Source organism: Amblyomma mixtum, chromosome 4, assembly GCF_055824585.1.
Source record: "Amblyomma mixtum isolate Tamu chromosome 4, ASM5582458v1, whole genome shotgun sequence".
NCBI classification, from domain to species: domain Eukaryota; kingdom Metazoa; phylum Arthropoda; class Arachnida; order Ixodida; family Ixodidae; genus Amblyomma; species Amblyomma mixtum.
This window is the reverse complement of record NC_143015.1, coordinates 74,079,391-74,091,476: the sequence shown is the minus strand read 5'-3', so window position 1 is coordinate 74,091,476 and position 12,086 is coordinate 74,079,391. Positions and strand designations below refer to the sequence as shown.

At 44.0% G+C, this 12,086-nt stretch overlaps 1 protein-coding gene and 1 pseudogene across 1 annotated transcript; both read right to left on the bottom strand.

Moving 5' to 3' along the window:
* Positions 1-2,635: 2,635 nt before the first annotated feature.
* Positions 2,636-10,156, bottom strand: LOC149347028 (uncharacterized; annotated as a pseudogene).
* A 765-nt stretch (positions 10,157-10,921) lies between these two features.
* LOC149347027 (uncharacterized) lies at positions 10,922-12,062 on the bottom strand. The gene is made up of 3 exons (XM_089585482.1): positions 11,736-12,062; positions 11,582-11,657; positions 10,922-11,207 (listed from the first exon to the last, which is right to left on the bottom strand). Exons 1-3 carry the CDS (start codon positions 12,060-12,062, stop codon positions 10,924-10,926), a joined length of 687 nt encoding a protein of 228 aa, XP_089441608.1. The 3' UTR covers positions 10,922-10,923.
* Between the last annotated feature and the right edge of the window lie 24 nt (positions 12,063-12,086).

The following is a 12,086-nucleotide window of genomic DNA, read 5'->3' as shown; positions in this document are numbered from 1 at the left end:
ATAAAAAGCACGGTATTCTTGGTACCATTTTCTGACAGTGGGGCAGTGGACACTCATCAAGACCACTTAACATTTTCCGAAATAGCATTGTCGTATTGCTTTGAACATGGGATAGACTGCAATTTTTTTTTTCTAATTATGTACGTGGTGAGCATAAATACGCTTCTTCTTACCAAAAGCTACAGCAGTCTTTAGTCAATATGGGCTCCAACAGCTGAAATACCCAGCCTATTCAAACGTTTTTTTTTTTTTTTAAAAGACCATTTTGAAACGAAGTCGTTTGAAAACAGTGTCGACCTGGTTTGAAGAAATGCCATATATTCTTCTTTGTTCTGCTTGATAAATTTGGGCCAGCAAATTTGGCCTAAGTGCACTGAGCTATCGAGGTGAATAAGTTACAAAAAAAAATCGTATTTTCAAACGCTGATGAGTTATTGCTCATCTAGATCTATTATTTAAGGACCACCGCAGCATTAAACGTTCTTGAGAAAAAGAGAAATGTATATTTTCTGTTTTGACGGTTTGGAGATGAATTTCAGCGCTACAACACAAGGAATATTTTATATAGTTCAGCGCCATTAAAGTGCACATGCCATATTATAGCGCATAAAAACCTAGAAAAGAGATAAAAATTGATATCTGTTTTTCGTGAGGTTCTTTGCTGAAACCACCTGCAACATTTTAACAGGAAATGCTGTCACTCTACTAAAAGAAAACAAAGAAACGTCCGTTTAGACAGTATGCCATGACAGTTCATAAATTCAGCTGACCTTCACCCGTTGGTCGCTCTGCTCCTTGCCGCTGGTGCACGGTGCATAGCACATGTATGAAAAGCGACGATGTGGAGCAGCGCATACAGTTTTGGGCGGATATCCACGGCAAAAAAAGAAGAAGAGAAATTCATTTTTCATTCTCAGCACCGTCATCAGAAGAGAGTCCTGTGCGTCAACGGCATGAATGCGGCCTGGTTCATGTTAGCACGTGTTAGTGCACTGGCGGGAAGGAATGCAAGGTCATGAGGCTACAGGCGGCCTCGGTGGCCGTTATATAGAAGATGAAGAGCTTGTAGTATAACTCGTGACGAATGAAAGCACCGCAACAGCGAACATGGCCCAAAGGCGCTTGGTATTGGCGGCTACAATCATTTCAGTACCCCTTTCCGGCGCACTTAGAGGCAGCCGCTTCTGTGAACATAACGAGGATATTGGTGTTTACCATAACAAAGAAAATTAAAGTGCGCTGACATCTAAACAAACGGGGACTTCACTGATAATTCTTGAAAGTAACGCAATAAACTTGACACAAAAGAGCTTTGTTAAAACGAATGCTGCCTTCAATGAATAAAATATGCACAGCTCTTGAGAGGCTTTTTATTGCATTTCTGATTTATTCCTAATCTTTGAAGGCTCCGTTTTGATAATATGCTTTGGAAAGTTCGCGGCCTACGAGGTGTAAAGAATATGAAAGGAAACAAGCAAGCGTGTCACACAGGGGGCGGATCGTGCGCCGGTCACAGCTCGAAAAATCGTGAGTTGGGCCCGTCGCGGTTTCTGTGTGCTCTGCTTCATGAATGCTTCGCGATTCTATATGCCCAACTTCTCGTTCTGCTAGTGTAATTGTTTTTTAAAAGTAAGACAATAGACAACTGATTAGGCAATACACAAGACAACTGATTAATTTAGTGGCAGGTCCAAAGCAAAGAAAATGAGATGTGCCAGAACGTTTTGAATGGCGGCATGTCATCAGCCGGCATCCACTCGCAGGGGGGAAGAAGGTGGCGTCGGGCTAGGAATGAGTAAAAGATGCAGTTCGGAATAGAAATGGAATAAGACTAGAATCAGAATAGCTTCGCGAGTTTGAGGAAAAAGCCGTCTCAATTCCTCGCCTTCAATCCAATTGACCATGGCGAAATTTATTTCTCGAATTTGTTGGTGCCAATCCAAGAGACACCGCACAAATGTACAGAAACTAGAAGTATCAACAATATTGCGCAGGTGGTAAAAAATGCATTATCTTTCCTGGGATAGGCGGTTACGATGTGACACCCGCCCTAATCGAAGCAGTGTATGTTGGAAACAACTGGGCGTAAGGTATAGTATTGGCAGAGCCCATCAAGCCACATTCATGATGCTCAATTTTCATGAGTTGTGCAGGTGACTTGGATGCTCTCTCTTGGTTATCTCTCTTCGTTATTTGGTTTAAATAGACCATTTGCGTATTAGTCGCAAAAATGGGCCTATTTTTCCAATTCCTAAATTTCTGCAGTGAGACCTGTGTGTTGGAATATAATTCGTTTACCTCTTTTTCACCGACCTCAATAGACACGACACTCCTTCGTCACTTAAATGAGAACTGAACCCAAAGAAGGTTATTTGCTGTTCTCAGTAATAATAGATGCCAGTATTCTTTTCGGCCGCACTGGTGTTCGTTACGCAGCAAACAAGTCATTTATTTATGGAAGAATTCAATAGACACAGGCATCAACATTACTTCACTATTTCAATTCGTTCGTAGATTTCACACCGCAGATTTGACATTTATACTTCTTTGAAAGCGATAGCTCTACTCGATGCCGCCCCAGTTAACACTACTTGACCTGTCCGCTGTCTCAATTTGCCCTTCAGCCTAGCCAAGGTCAAATTGTGCCTAGACAAAAAAAGAGACGCAGAAAAAATAATTACATCTAGTACTGGAAGCCGAACACGTGGCGGCGTGAACATATCAGCTTCAGAGGACGGTGAGCGAGACTACTAGGGGATCTTTTTTTTCTTTCATGGTATTTATTCTGCGTAAATATGTACATAAAAGGATGTATATGTGTGTCTGTGTGTGCTTTTGTGTATATACACACAAAAAACTATTTACAGAGCACCTAGGTAGCCGCTACGTGGCACAAACCTGATAGAAAACATAACAGAACTAAAAGACTGGCAAGGATATAGAGCGCATCAGGGGGGAAAACCAATCCGGGAAAAAGTCTAATACTTCGTGAATGTCCGTTACCTGCAGCAGCATTCGGCTAAAATGAATTCTGGGCGAGACAAGAAGTTCAACGTTGCGGTCTTGCATGCGCGTTTTCCAAAGGACCAATCAGAAGAATCATATAATAGCGTTTCGAGTCATTTAAGACAACCTCTTCGTTGCCTTAAATAAATTCTGAATGATGAATGAACGAAGGTTGGGAAACAACAAGGTAGCGCACACTGTAGGAATTTAGGAGAAAATCTTTCTGCAGCGTCCTCTGCAGCACATCCCAAAACAAATCGCGTCTTTGCAGTATATAAAGCAATGTTCAATTGTTTCAGGCACATTGCACAAGCGGCAGTTTACAGAAGACACAAAAATGTTTTTCCTATCGAGTTACTTGTTGACAGGTAGTTTCGGTGTGTAATTTTGTAGAAAAATATTTTCGTGCAAGGAGAAAATCGCATTTTACGCACTCGCTTTAAAACATCATGACCCATGAGCCCAAAGTAGACAGAACGATACAGTGGGGGCGGGAAGAGCGTCGTTTGTGCGCGAAACAGAATATAAGTACTCATTTGAAAACCGAACTGTCAAAAAACGCACGGAGGCATAAACTTCCTGCATAAAGCCTGGTAAACAGGGGCGTTCAGTGAAATTGGAAGGAACTACTAAGTTCGTAAGTAGAGTCATGACGTTAACCTGCAAGAATACTCTAATAATCGGATGGAAACAATGACGAAAAAAGAAAAAAATGTTGCTCAGTGTGGGCGCCACACTGAGCAACATTTTTTACCACGGCCAGTAACCATGATCGGAAAGAAAAGTTTTTAAAAATGTCATCCATGAAATGTCAACATTATGCGCTCAATGAAGCTTACGAAAAAGGGTGACTGCAGGCATGCGGGCCACAGTTTGAGGAATGTCTGCATACTGCAGCTGCCAGAAGCATATATTTTTATTGCAAACTCTTGGAAAAAGTTCTCCCAATGCGTCTTTACAGTGCTTACTGAATGTGCGAACAGGTGTGTCCTGTACACTAGTGCGATAATGTGCGTATTTTTTTGCGAAGCTGTCATTTACACATGGGTGCAACTTATACACAGCAGTAAGTTCAACAAAAAAATGGTATACGACAGCCCGTGCTGGTGTCAACCTGCGTGGTCCCTCCTGGTGTACAGTAACGCTGGAAGCAGCTTGTGCATGCCACAACTGCTTCAAGGCTACTAGTGCAAGCAATATCATTTTTCGTATAATCTTTGGTGCACGTATCTGCAGCAAAAAGTGGGCTAGATATGCTGTATTAACCGTCGGCATTCAAGTTTTGCCTTCCTCCTGCAGTTGTATACGCACCAAAAGTTGCAGGCTCTTTGACTGGGCATGCCACTACTGGGTTGCCTTTCCTGGCTTTGGGGTGTTTCACTGCCCACTGACGCCTTCCCATGGCAGTCCTGCGTTGCACCCTGTCCGCATTCTCGTTGTAGTGCAGAGCAGCCAGTTCTGACCTGTGCAAAGAGATGCCGAATATCAAAAGTGCACACCACAACCTACACAACTGCTAAGGAGAAGATAATTTACACCCAGTTTTGCAAAAAGCATGCCTACATGCACGCTGTAAGGAGAGCAAACCTTTGAACACTTTTTTTTGGAAAACACGATGAAATGCTTTGTCATACATTGTGGAGAGCCCGGAGCTGTGTGCCTCAGCCCGGTGCATTTCTGTCCTAAATCCCAGCCAATTTTTTCTTTTGTATGTTGCTTTACTGCTGCACATGACCATAAACTTATTGCAGCATCGGTGCATCTTGAACAAAACATGTTTCTCAGTAATCACTGCTCACTCTTTCATCACCCTCGTAGTGCTGTAAAGCAGTATCTCTATGACTTCTTTATAACAGACATGACTGTCACTGCAGGTATTCATGCGAGAATGTTATTCCAGAATTCAATGAAATTCAAAGTCCTTTATTGTTAAAGGGGAAGCCAAAAGAATTCTATGAAGCAAGGGGGTTATCGGCACAGTAGCAAACCCAAGAAAAAGTGCAGTACAGAATACCTAGTCGCATTTTCCAACTTGCGGTCACATGGAGTTGCACTAATTTCATATACAGCTACACCAACTTCCACGATTGCAAATTTCACAATGAGAAATCTTGTGTATACTGTCCGCCCTAACTTTGGTAAATAGATAGTGATAGCTCTATGCATGAACAACAAAGTGTTGACTTGTACAGCAATGCAGGTGCACTGAACACATAAGTCTGGCGGTTTATGATATTTAGCACACAATTGCACCAATGTACTGTTGAGGCGTATATGAAGAAACTGATATCTTCATACCTTGCGAGCATTCCATGAAAGGAAAATGTGTAGCTCTTTGGAGCAAACCGATTCAGTAGGGAATGGAATGACTCCAGACTTGAAGTTTGGCAAGCTGGTGACACCTGCTTGATATCCGCAAGCAGGCGATGGTTTTCAACCACGCCACGCAGCTTCTCAAAGGCATCAGTACCTGGCGGCATAAAATTCAAGGATACAACATAAATGCAAGAAGAAACCTTCTGAAGGGTTAGTGTAACAATAAATAATGAAGAGTAGAGCAATGAGCAGGCATGCACTCTTCTTGCTTTCAATGCATCAACCGAACTATCATCAAGTTTGAAAGTGTCATTAGTGACTGATAAGAGTTATTCGTCCTGCGTAATAACACTGAAAGATATCCCTTTGATACAAATGGCAAGTTAACAGGTTCGATAGAAGTACCTGAAAAAATCCACTTCCTGGGTAAGAGGTCTCCATGCTCGCAGTTGGCATACTCCTCACTGTGGCCACAGTGCTTGTTCTGCACGTGGTTGAGGAGTGACCGCCAGATGGCTACCGCGAGCTCGCCCCTTTCTGCAGCAGTCTGTTGTCTCCTAGCAGCAATCTTCACGGAAAAATAGAGGTGATTGATGATAGAAGTCAGCCACTCTTCTATCACACCACAGCCTCGTGCCCGGGAGACAGCGTGCAGCTTCTTTTTCAGCCCTGGAGTAAAAAAAAGAAGAAATTAGGAAACTAGGCAACTATTCTGCCCATCACTGAAAAAGCCATCATGCAATTGCGAGGTAGTCTTGTGAAATGATGAGTACACTACTTTGATTTATACTCTAAAAAATAATGCAGTCAATAGCACCGTGCACGGACAAAACATGGCAGCCAATCTACATAGGTGACCAAATGTCAATTAGGTGCGCTAGCACTGCTTTTCCTGGTTACGAACCAAAACCCACCCAAGGCAGCCTGCCTTCCTGCCACCAGTCTGCCAGAGGTTTCAGACAAACGTCGGCGATATCTTAGATAGCATACTGTCTGGCTGGCTGGCTTGCAAGCAGGCTGCCTTTAGCCTGCCAGATGCCATAGACTAACACTGGCGAAATATGGGACCAGGGATTTTAGCGCTAGAACAGAACAGACCTGAAAATGAACATACGATATACGCATACAATATGTATGCACAATATGACCACTCTACATGCACTGAACAACAGGGCTAAGTCTGCAGTGATCAGAAATTGTAGATGCATACAGGTAAGCACACTTGTCTGGAGCGTTCGAGCAGCGTACAGTGGAGCAAACGAACAAAGATTTTATTTCATCTGTTTGGCTAGACAATAAGGGCATGTGACTGAACGGTTTTTATCTCTCTGGCTGTGCTTCAAGTACAAGGGTTATTTCTAAAACTCAGTTTATACTTTAAAATTTCCATTTCTTTCTGGTGCAGAGCTCGGCTCAAGCTTCCCTCTAGACAAGTGTGCTCACCTCTGTACTCTTTTGTAGCTGTAGGGCTGCCCATTTTGCAGTTTACAAGACAGTGGTTGTAGATAGAACAATAAGGTAGGAGCACTTATGCCTGTAAAAGCTCCCTACTCTGTTAATATAACAACCTCTCTCTCATCTGCTGGCTGGCTTGATATGGTTCATGGTGGCAGCAAAGCAACTCGTTCGAAAAAACAGGGATGAAAAATACTGATGAGAGGTTTTGTGAGCAACATTAGCTATGCCTAAATATGGCACGAACAATTTTCCAGCGCTGAGAAGAAGAAAAAAGCCCTGCTAACCTTTAGCAACATGCTAAGCATCAATGTAGTGGGGAATATCTGGCCGGTGCTGTCGCATGTGGCTGCGCACCTGAGTGTGCCTGTCGGTGACTATCTCGAGCACACGGACATTGTTGTCATCAAGGCCCTTCAGTGCCCTCTTGAGGCCTTCTAATTCCATGGCACCACTGCTGGAAACTTCATTGGACTGCAACGGGAAGTCGAGGGAAAGAAAAAATTAATCTGATCGGAGCCAACATACTGTACGTGTGAAAACCAAAAAGAGCTCTTACCTGTACAAGTTGCATGTCAATTATACGATTCAATGAAGTGTCCAGCAGTGAGTATGTGCCGTATTTAGCACTGTAGCCAGGGGAATCTGCGCGGCTGTCACCTGCCAACTGGGCTCCAGTCCTGCTCACACAGTTCACCAAAGACTGCTGTTCACGTTCCCACAGCTGAAATAAAATTATATATATAATAAATATATAGAGAGTGTTGCAGGCCCAGAAGTAAGGCAAAAAAAAAAGGAAACGAAGCGAGAATGTTGAAGCAATGCATTTAACAATACAAATGCACTAATCGGTATGGTAGTACTACGTAGGATTGTCCATTTTCTCAGGACTGGGCGTTGACTCACTTCAGAAATTTATTTTCATAATTAGTCACATGCCCATCTTAGTTTTTAGGATGTATTGGTCGACACAGAAACATTTCCAGAAAAACCATGCTCACCTTGTGCACAGCAGGAATCAAAATGTCCCTTTGCAGGCGATCGTATGTGCGCTTACTAAAGCATGCAATTCCAGCACTCTTGAAGAGCCGCAGTACTTGTGTTGGGCTTGCGCCTGTGAATAAAATTGCAGCGGCCAGAGCAAGGTTCCCCATGGCAAAGCGCCTCCTCTTTGGCTGGCTGTGCCATCTCAAAACATGGCCATCTTGGCATGTGGACGTGACCACAGCGAGGGAGCCAGAAACCTGCGCAAGAAAGAAAACGGACCTATACAGTACCCTATATGTGCCAAAATTTAAGGGCTGCACCTCCTGTTTCATTTCATTTATTTTATCCATAAAGGCCCCACAGCATTATATAAGTAAGGGGTACAACTGGTGTAAATACATGCATAAGAAAAACACACGCACAATGAACACAACACTGCAAACTGTAAGCACTAAAAAAATAACATGAAGAGGACCACGGAATGACAGATAAAGGACGGGCAAAATACTGAAAAAAATGCATGTGCAGCAGTTTGCACAAGTGAAAGTCGTTGAATGATTCATAGTGAGGCCGACAAAATGGTTTGTAATCATTGCATAAAAGAACTGTGTCGTTGCGTGAGGCATTCCAGAGGGTTATTGCATTGGGAAAAAAACTTTCATCGCTAAAGAACGCTCTTGATGCTGGCTATGGGGTGGCTGCGGCTAAGGTGACTGGAAATTCTGATCAGGGGTTTCATCAGGGGATGCCTTGACGTCGGATGGCAGAAAAAGCTGAAGAGCAGGCAAAGACGTGAGGTGATACGGCGTGACTGGAGTGTCTACTGCATTAGGGGGAAAAGCAGTAGGATTCCATACTTTTGGTATTTACTGATAAACCATAAAATATGAGCCTCGAGGCATTTTCGTTTGAAGTGGAAAACAGAAAAACCCCAAATTTTAACTGACCTTGAAAAACAAAATGGCATTTTCACATGAAGAAATGTTCTACACTACTTTTTTTCTCAACCTGGAACACAGCCCCACTGAACTGTCCTTGGGGTCATTCCTTTCTGCAGAAACCATATTCCCTACACCGAATTCCCTTCCAGTACCTTTACCATAATTACAGTTAAAAATCCAAAGTAGCAGTGCTTCAGCGATAGTCTTCGACTCTGCATTGTATATGCAGGAAATGACTGCCGAACTTAACGAGTCATGATGAGAATTGGTCGCGGTGCCTATAAGAGAAATTTGTCATCTTTTGAACGTTGTTGTGATGGAGTCTATGAAGATGCCATCTTTCAGTGCTGTGAGAGAACTGGCTGTTCATGTACCAGCAATGCTTACAGGCTCCAGGGGGGCATGCCGTGAATTTCATGTTGCCTGCACGTCCCTTGGATTGCCAGTTCAGCAACTGGCCACAGTGATTCCCATGCGCAGGTACTATTTTTTCAAGCACTCACTGATGTTCTTGCTTACTGGAAAGTAATCGAACAATTCGCGGAGACCACAGCTAAAGGTGAAAAGTTCGAGAAGGTGCGAACACTACTCGCTAACGCTGAGGACATGACTGTACTTTTTGCAAAGTGTGATTACTCGGCCAAGAACGTCCTGCCAATAATCACAATACAAAAAGTCTTCAAGTCTGAGGAAGTGCTTGTCTGCTACGTGCCCTGAAGCGTGCTTGGTCTAGAGTCCCCCTCGTTAGTCAATGCCTTCCTGAGCAGCAAGAGTTTGTCGCGAGCACCGACACTCTTACACCCGACAAGCTCTGATGTCTGAGAGAAATGCGCGCTCAGCTTTCATGAACACTCGCTTTTTCATAGTCTGACGTCTAACTCAGGTGAAGGTCAAAACTGGGCACCTAGTGATCGAAGCACGAAGTCCCGTAGTGAAGATTTTGCTTCATAACTCTTTCCCATTTACGGACGGCATGGGTGACAACAATGATGAATGGGAGAAGAGGTGTGCCGCATACACAGGACATCCCTCAAAAAAGGTCCATTCCAGAAAAGCTTGCTGTTTGCTCTAAAAGACAAAAAGTATTTCCATACCTCTACTGATGACTGTGCAGGAAGGTGGCATTTCCTGCAAAACTTCACAAGGTCCAGGAGGCTTTCCTCGAACACAATGATTTTGCGAGGACGTGGTTCAACAAGAGAACTGTAAAGCAAATGTATGTTCCATTTAACACAATTGCTTTGTTTCCATGCAGCATCTTTCACACCTTTCCTTCAGATGTCAAGGTTTTTAAGAGGTACTACTTGAAAATTAACTTTCTGAAGTGAATATCTCGAGAAACTTTTACAGTTAAACTACCTATTTTGACCAAAAATTTTGCATTCTGTAAGCCATGCATGGAAAGAAAAATCAGCTTCGAGCCATGAGGCACACTTACGCTGCCGAATTCTCCAAAGATGGCCCATACGTAATGTCCATTGGGTCATCCTCAAAAGTCAGTGACAGCTCCGGTGGCTCTGGTGTTGGTGGCTGTGGGGTTGAGCACCTCGGCTGCTGGTCCTCCGAGAGCACAATGTCCGCAAAATCACACTCGGTTTCACATTCTGGAATCGAAGGTTAGGCGGGCTATGGATGTGCACATGTTGATACTGAAGAATGCAGGAGCACAACAGCTCTGTGAAAAGCGTGCATTTTGCAACAAGTACAGTCATGAAATTTATGAGCGTGAACATGGGAGTGCGTGACAGATAGCCTCGAACCCTACTTGTGGTGATATGTGGCAGCCGCTTTCATAAACAGAGTGGAAAGGGAGGTGTGTCTCACAGCTCGCCAGAAGCAGGCGAGGCGGCATTACCCTTTCCACCAAGTTGCAGAAAGCAGCCGTCGCATATCGCCACAAGTAGCTCTCAAGGCTACTTGCCACATACTGGAGAGTTCACGGTAATAAATTTTATGACTTTACAGTTGTGGTGCTACTTCTTTAACACTTGCTTATAAAAAAAGTTTTCCACAGCGAAAAGAAACATCTGCACTAAGCCTGTTGCTTGAGAGAACTGCACACTAAAACAGTACTCTCTATGGTCACATTACAATAAAAAAACCTACCATCAAAGTCATCAGTTCACAGATTGTTCAAACAATCGACTAAATCACACTCCCTGGCCAAAGCTATTCAGAAATAAATTGTCCACATCCCTTGATACTTCTCTTGCACACATTATGGAATTAAAGTAGAAACAAGAAGATGTGTACTGTCAGGAGCAAAAGTAGTATACAACACACAGCCACCGCCAGATTTTCCCGGAGAGATTTCATACTCACCCACAGTCCGGGTTGCACTGTCTGTCTGCACACCAATACTTTTCATTTCTGGACGCACTGTAGCTTGTGTCGCCTTCACTGACACTTGCACAGTGCACTCAGTCTGGGCATCGCGTGTACTGCACTCAATGCCCGCTGTGGCTCCGCGTGGTGGTGATATGTCCAGATGATGACCAAGTGCTGGACCAAAATATGATTATCAGAGAAGTCTTGAAGGCAAGTTTTACACACAAAGCACACACCGTATGTGACATGCCTCCAACTATCACGTTAGTGATTGGTCCATCAGGCGCACTGTTCACTCATTTCCATGAGTACAGATAATTCCATCCATATTTCCCACCAAATCACACATGAGCCACATTGAACATGCCAATAAGTTTTAAGATTAATGACACAGCACTATTCTGTAAGTGGTCTAGCCGACGTAGGTGAATCGGTAATCGTACTTGTTAACAACGACCTTCTCTATGATTTTGAGTTCCATTTTTCGACAGTGAACATAACAGTGCGATTGACGCTTACAACGAAACTGATCTGCGGAAAAGTAATACCTGCGCTCGAAGATTGCTCTTCCATGGCCGCTTCCTCGCAGAGACCACCATCATCGCTGCCAACCTCAGCTACACACTGCGCAAAACATCAATACGCCAGCATTACCGCCGCTCTCAATGAAGGTGCCCGCAGACAATCGGATGTAATACAAACCTGACGCTTTGGCGCTGTTGCTCCGCTTACAGGCGGTAGGAGACGTTGCGCAGCAGTGGGATACACCATCGGCACGGCACCGGGCATGAGACAACGCTTCTTCGGAATTCCGAAATTGGCCGCATACTTGTGCTCGTACGAGTCCGAGCAGAAGTGCAGAGAGCAAAGCAGGCTCGATCTCCCCGGCGTCCAATAGTGCCGCCCAGTAGCCCGAACAAAGTCTATCCAGGCGTTTCTTTCCGCATCGTCCCGGGGGAACTTGTGAAAACTCACAGGGTCTCCGGATTTGCTGGAGCAGAAGTCCACCGCACAGTAATTCAAAGGCATGACGGTCGTTGCGCGAGCAATCGT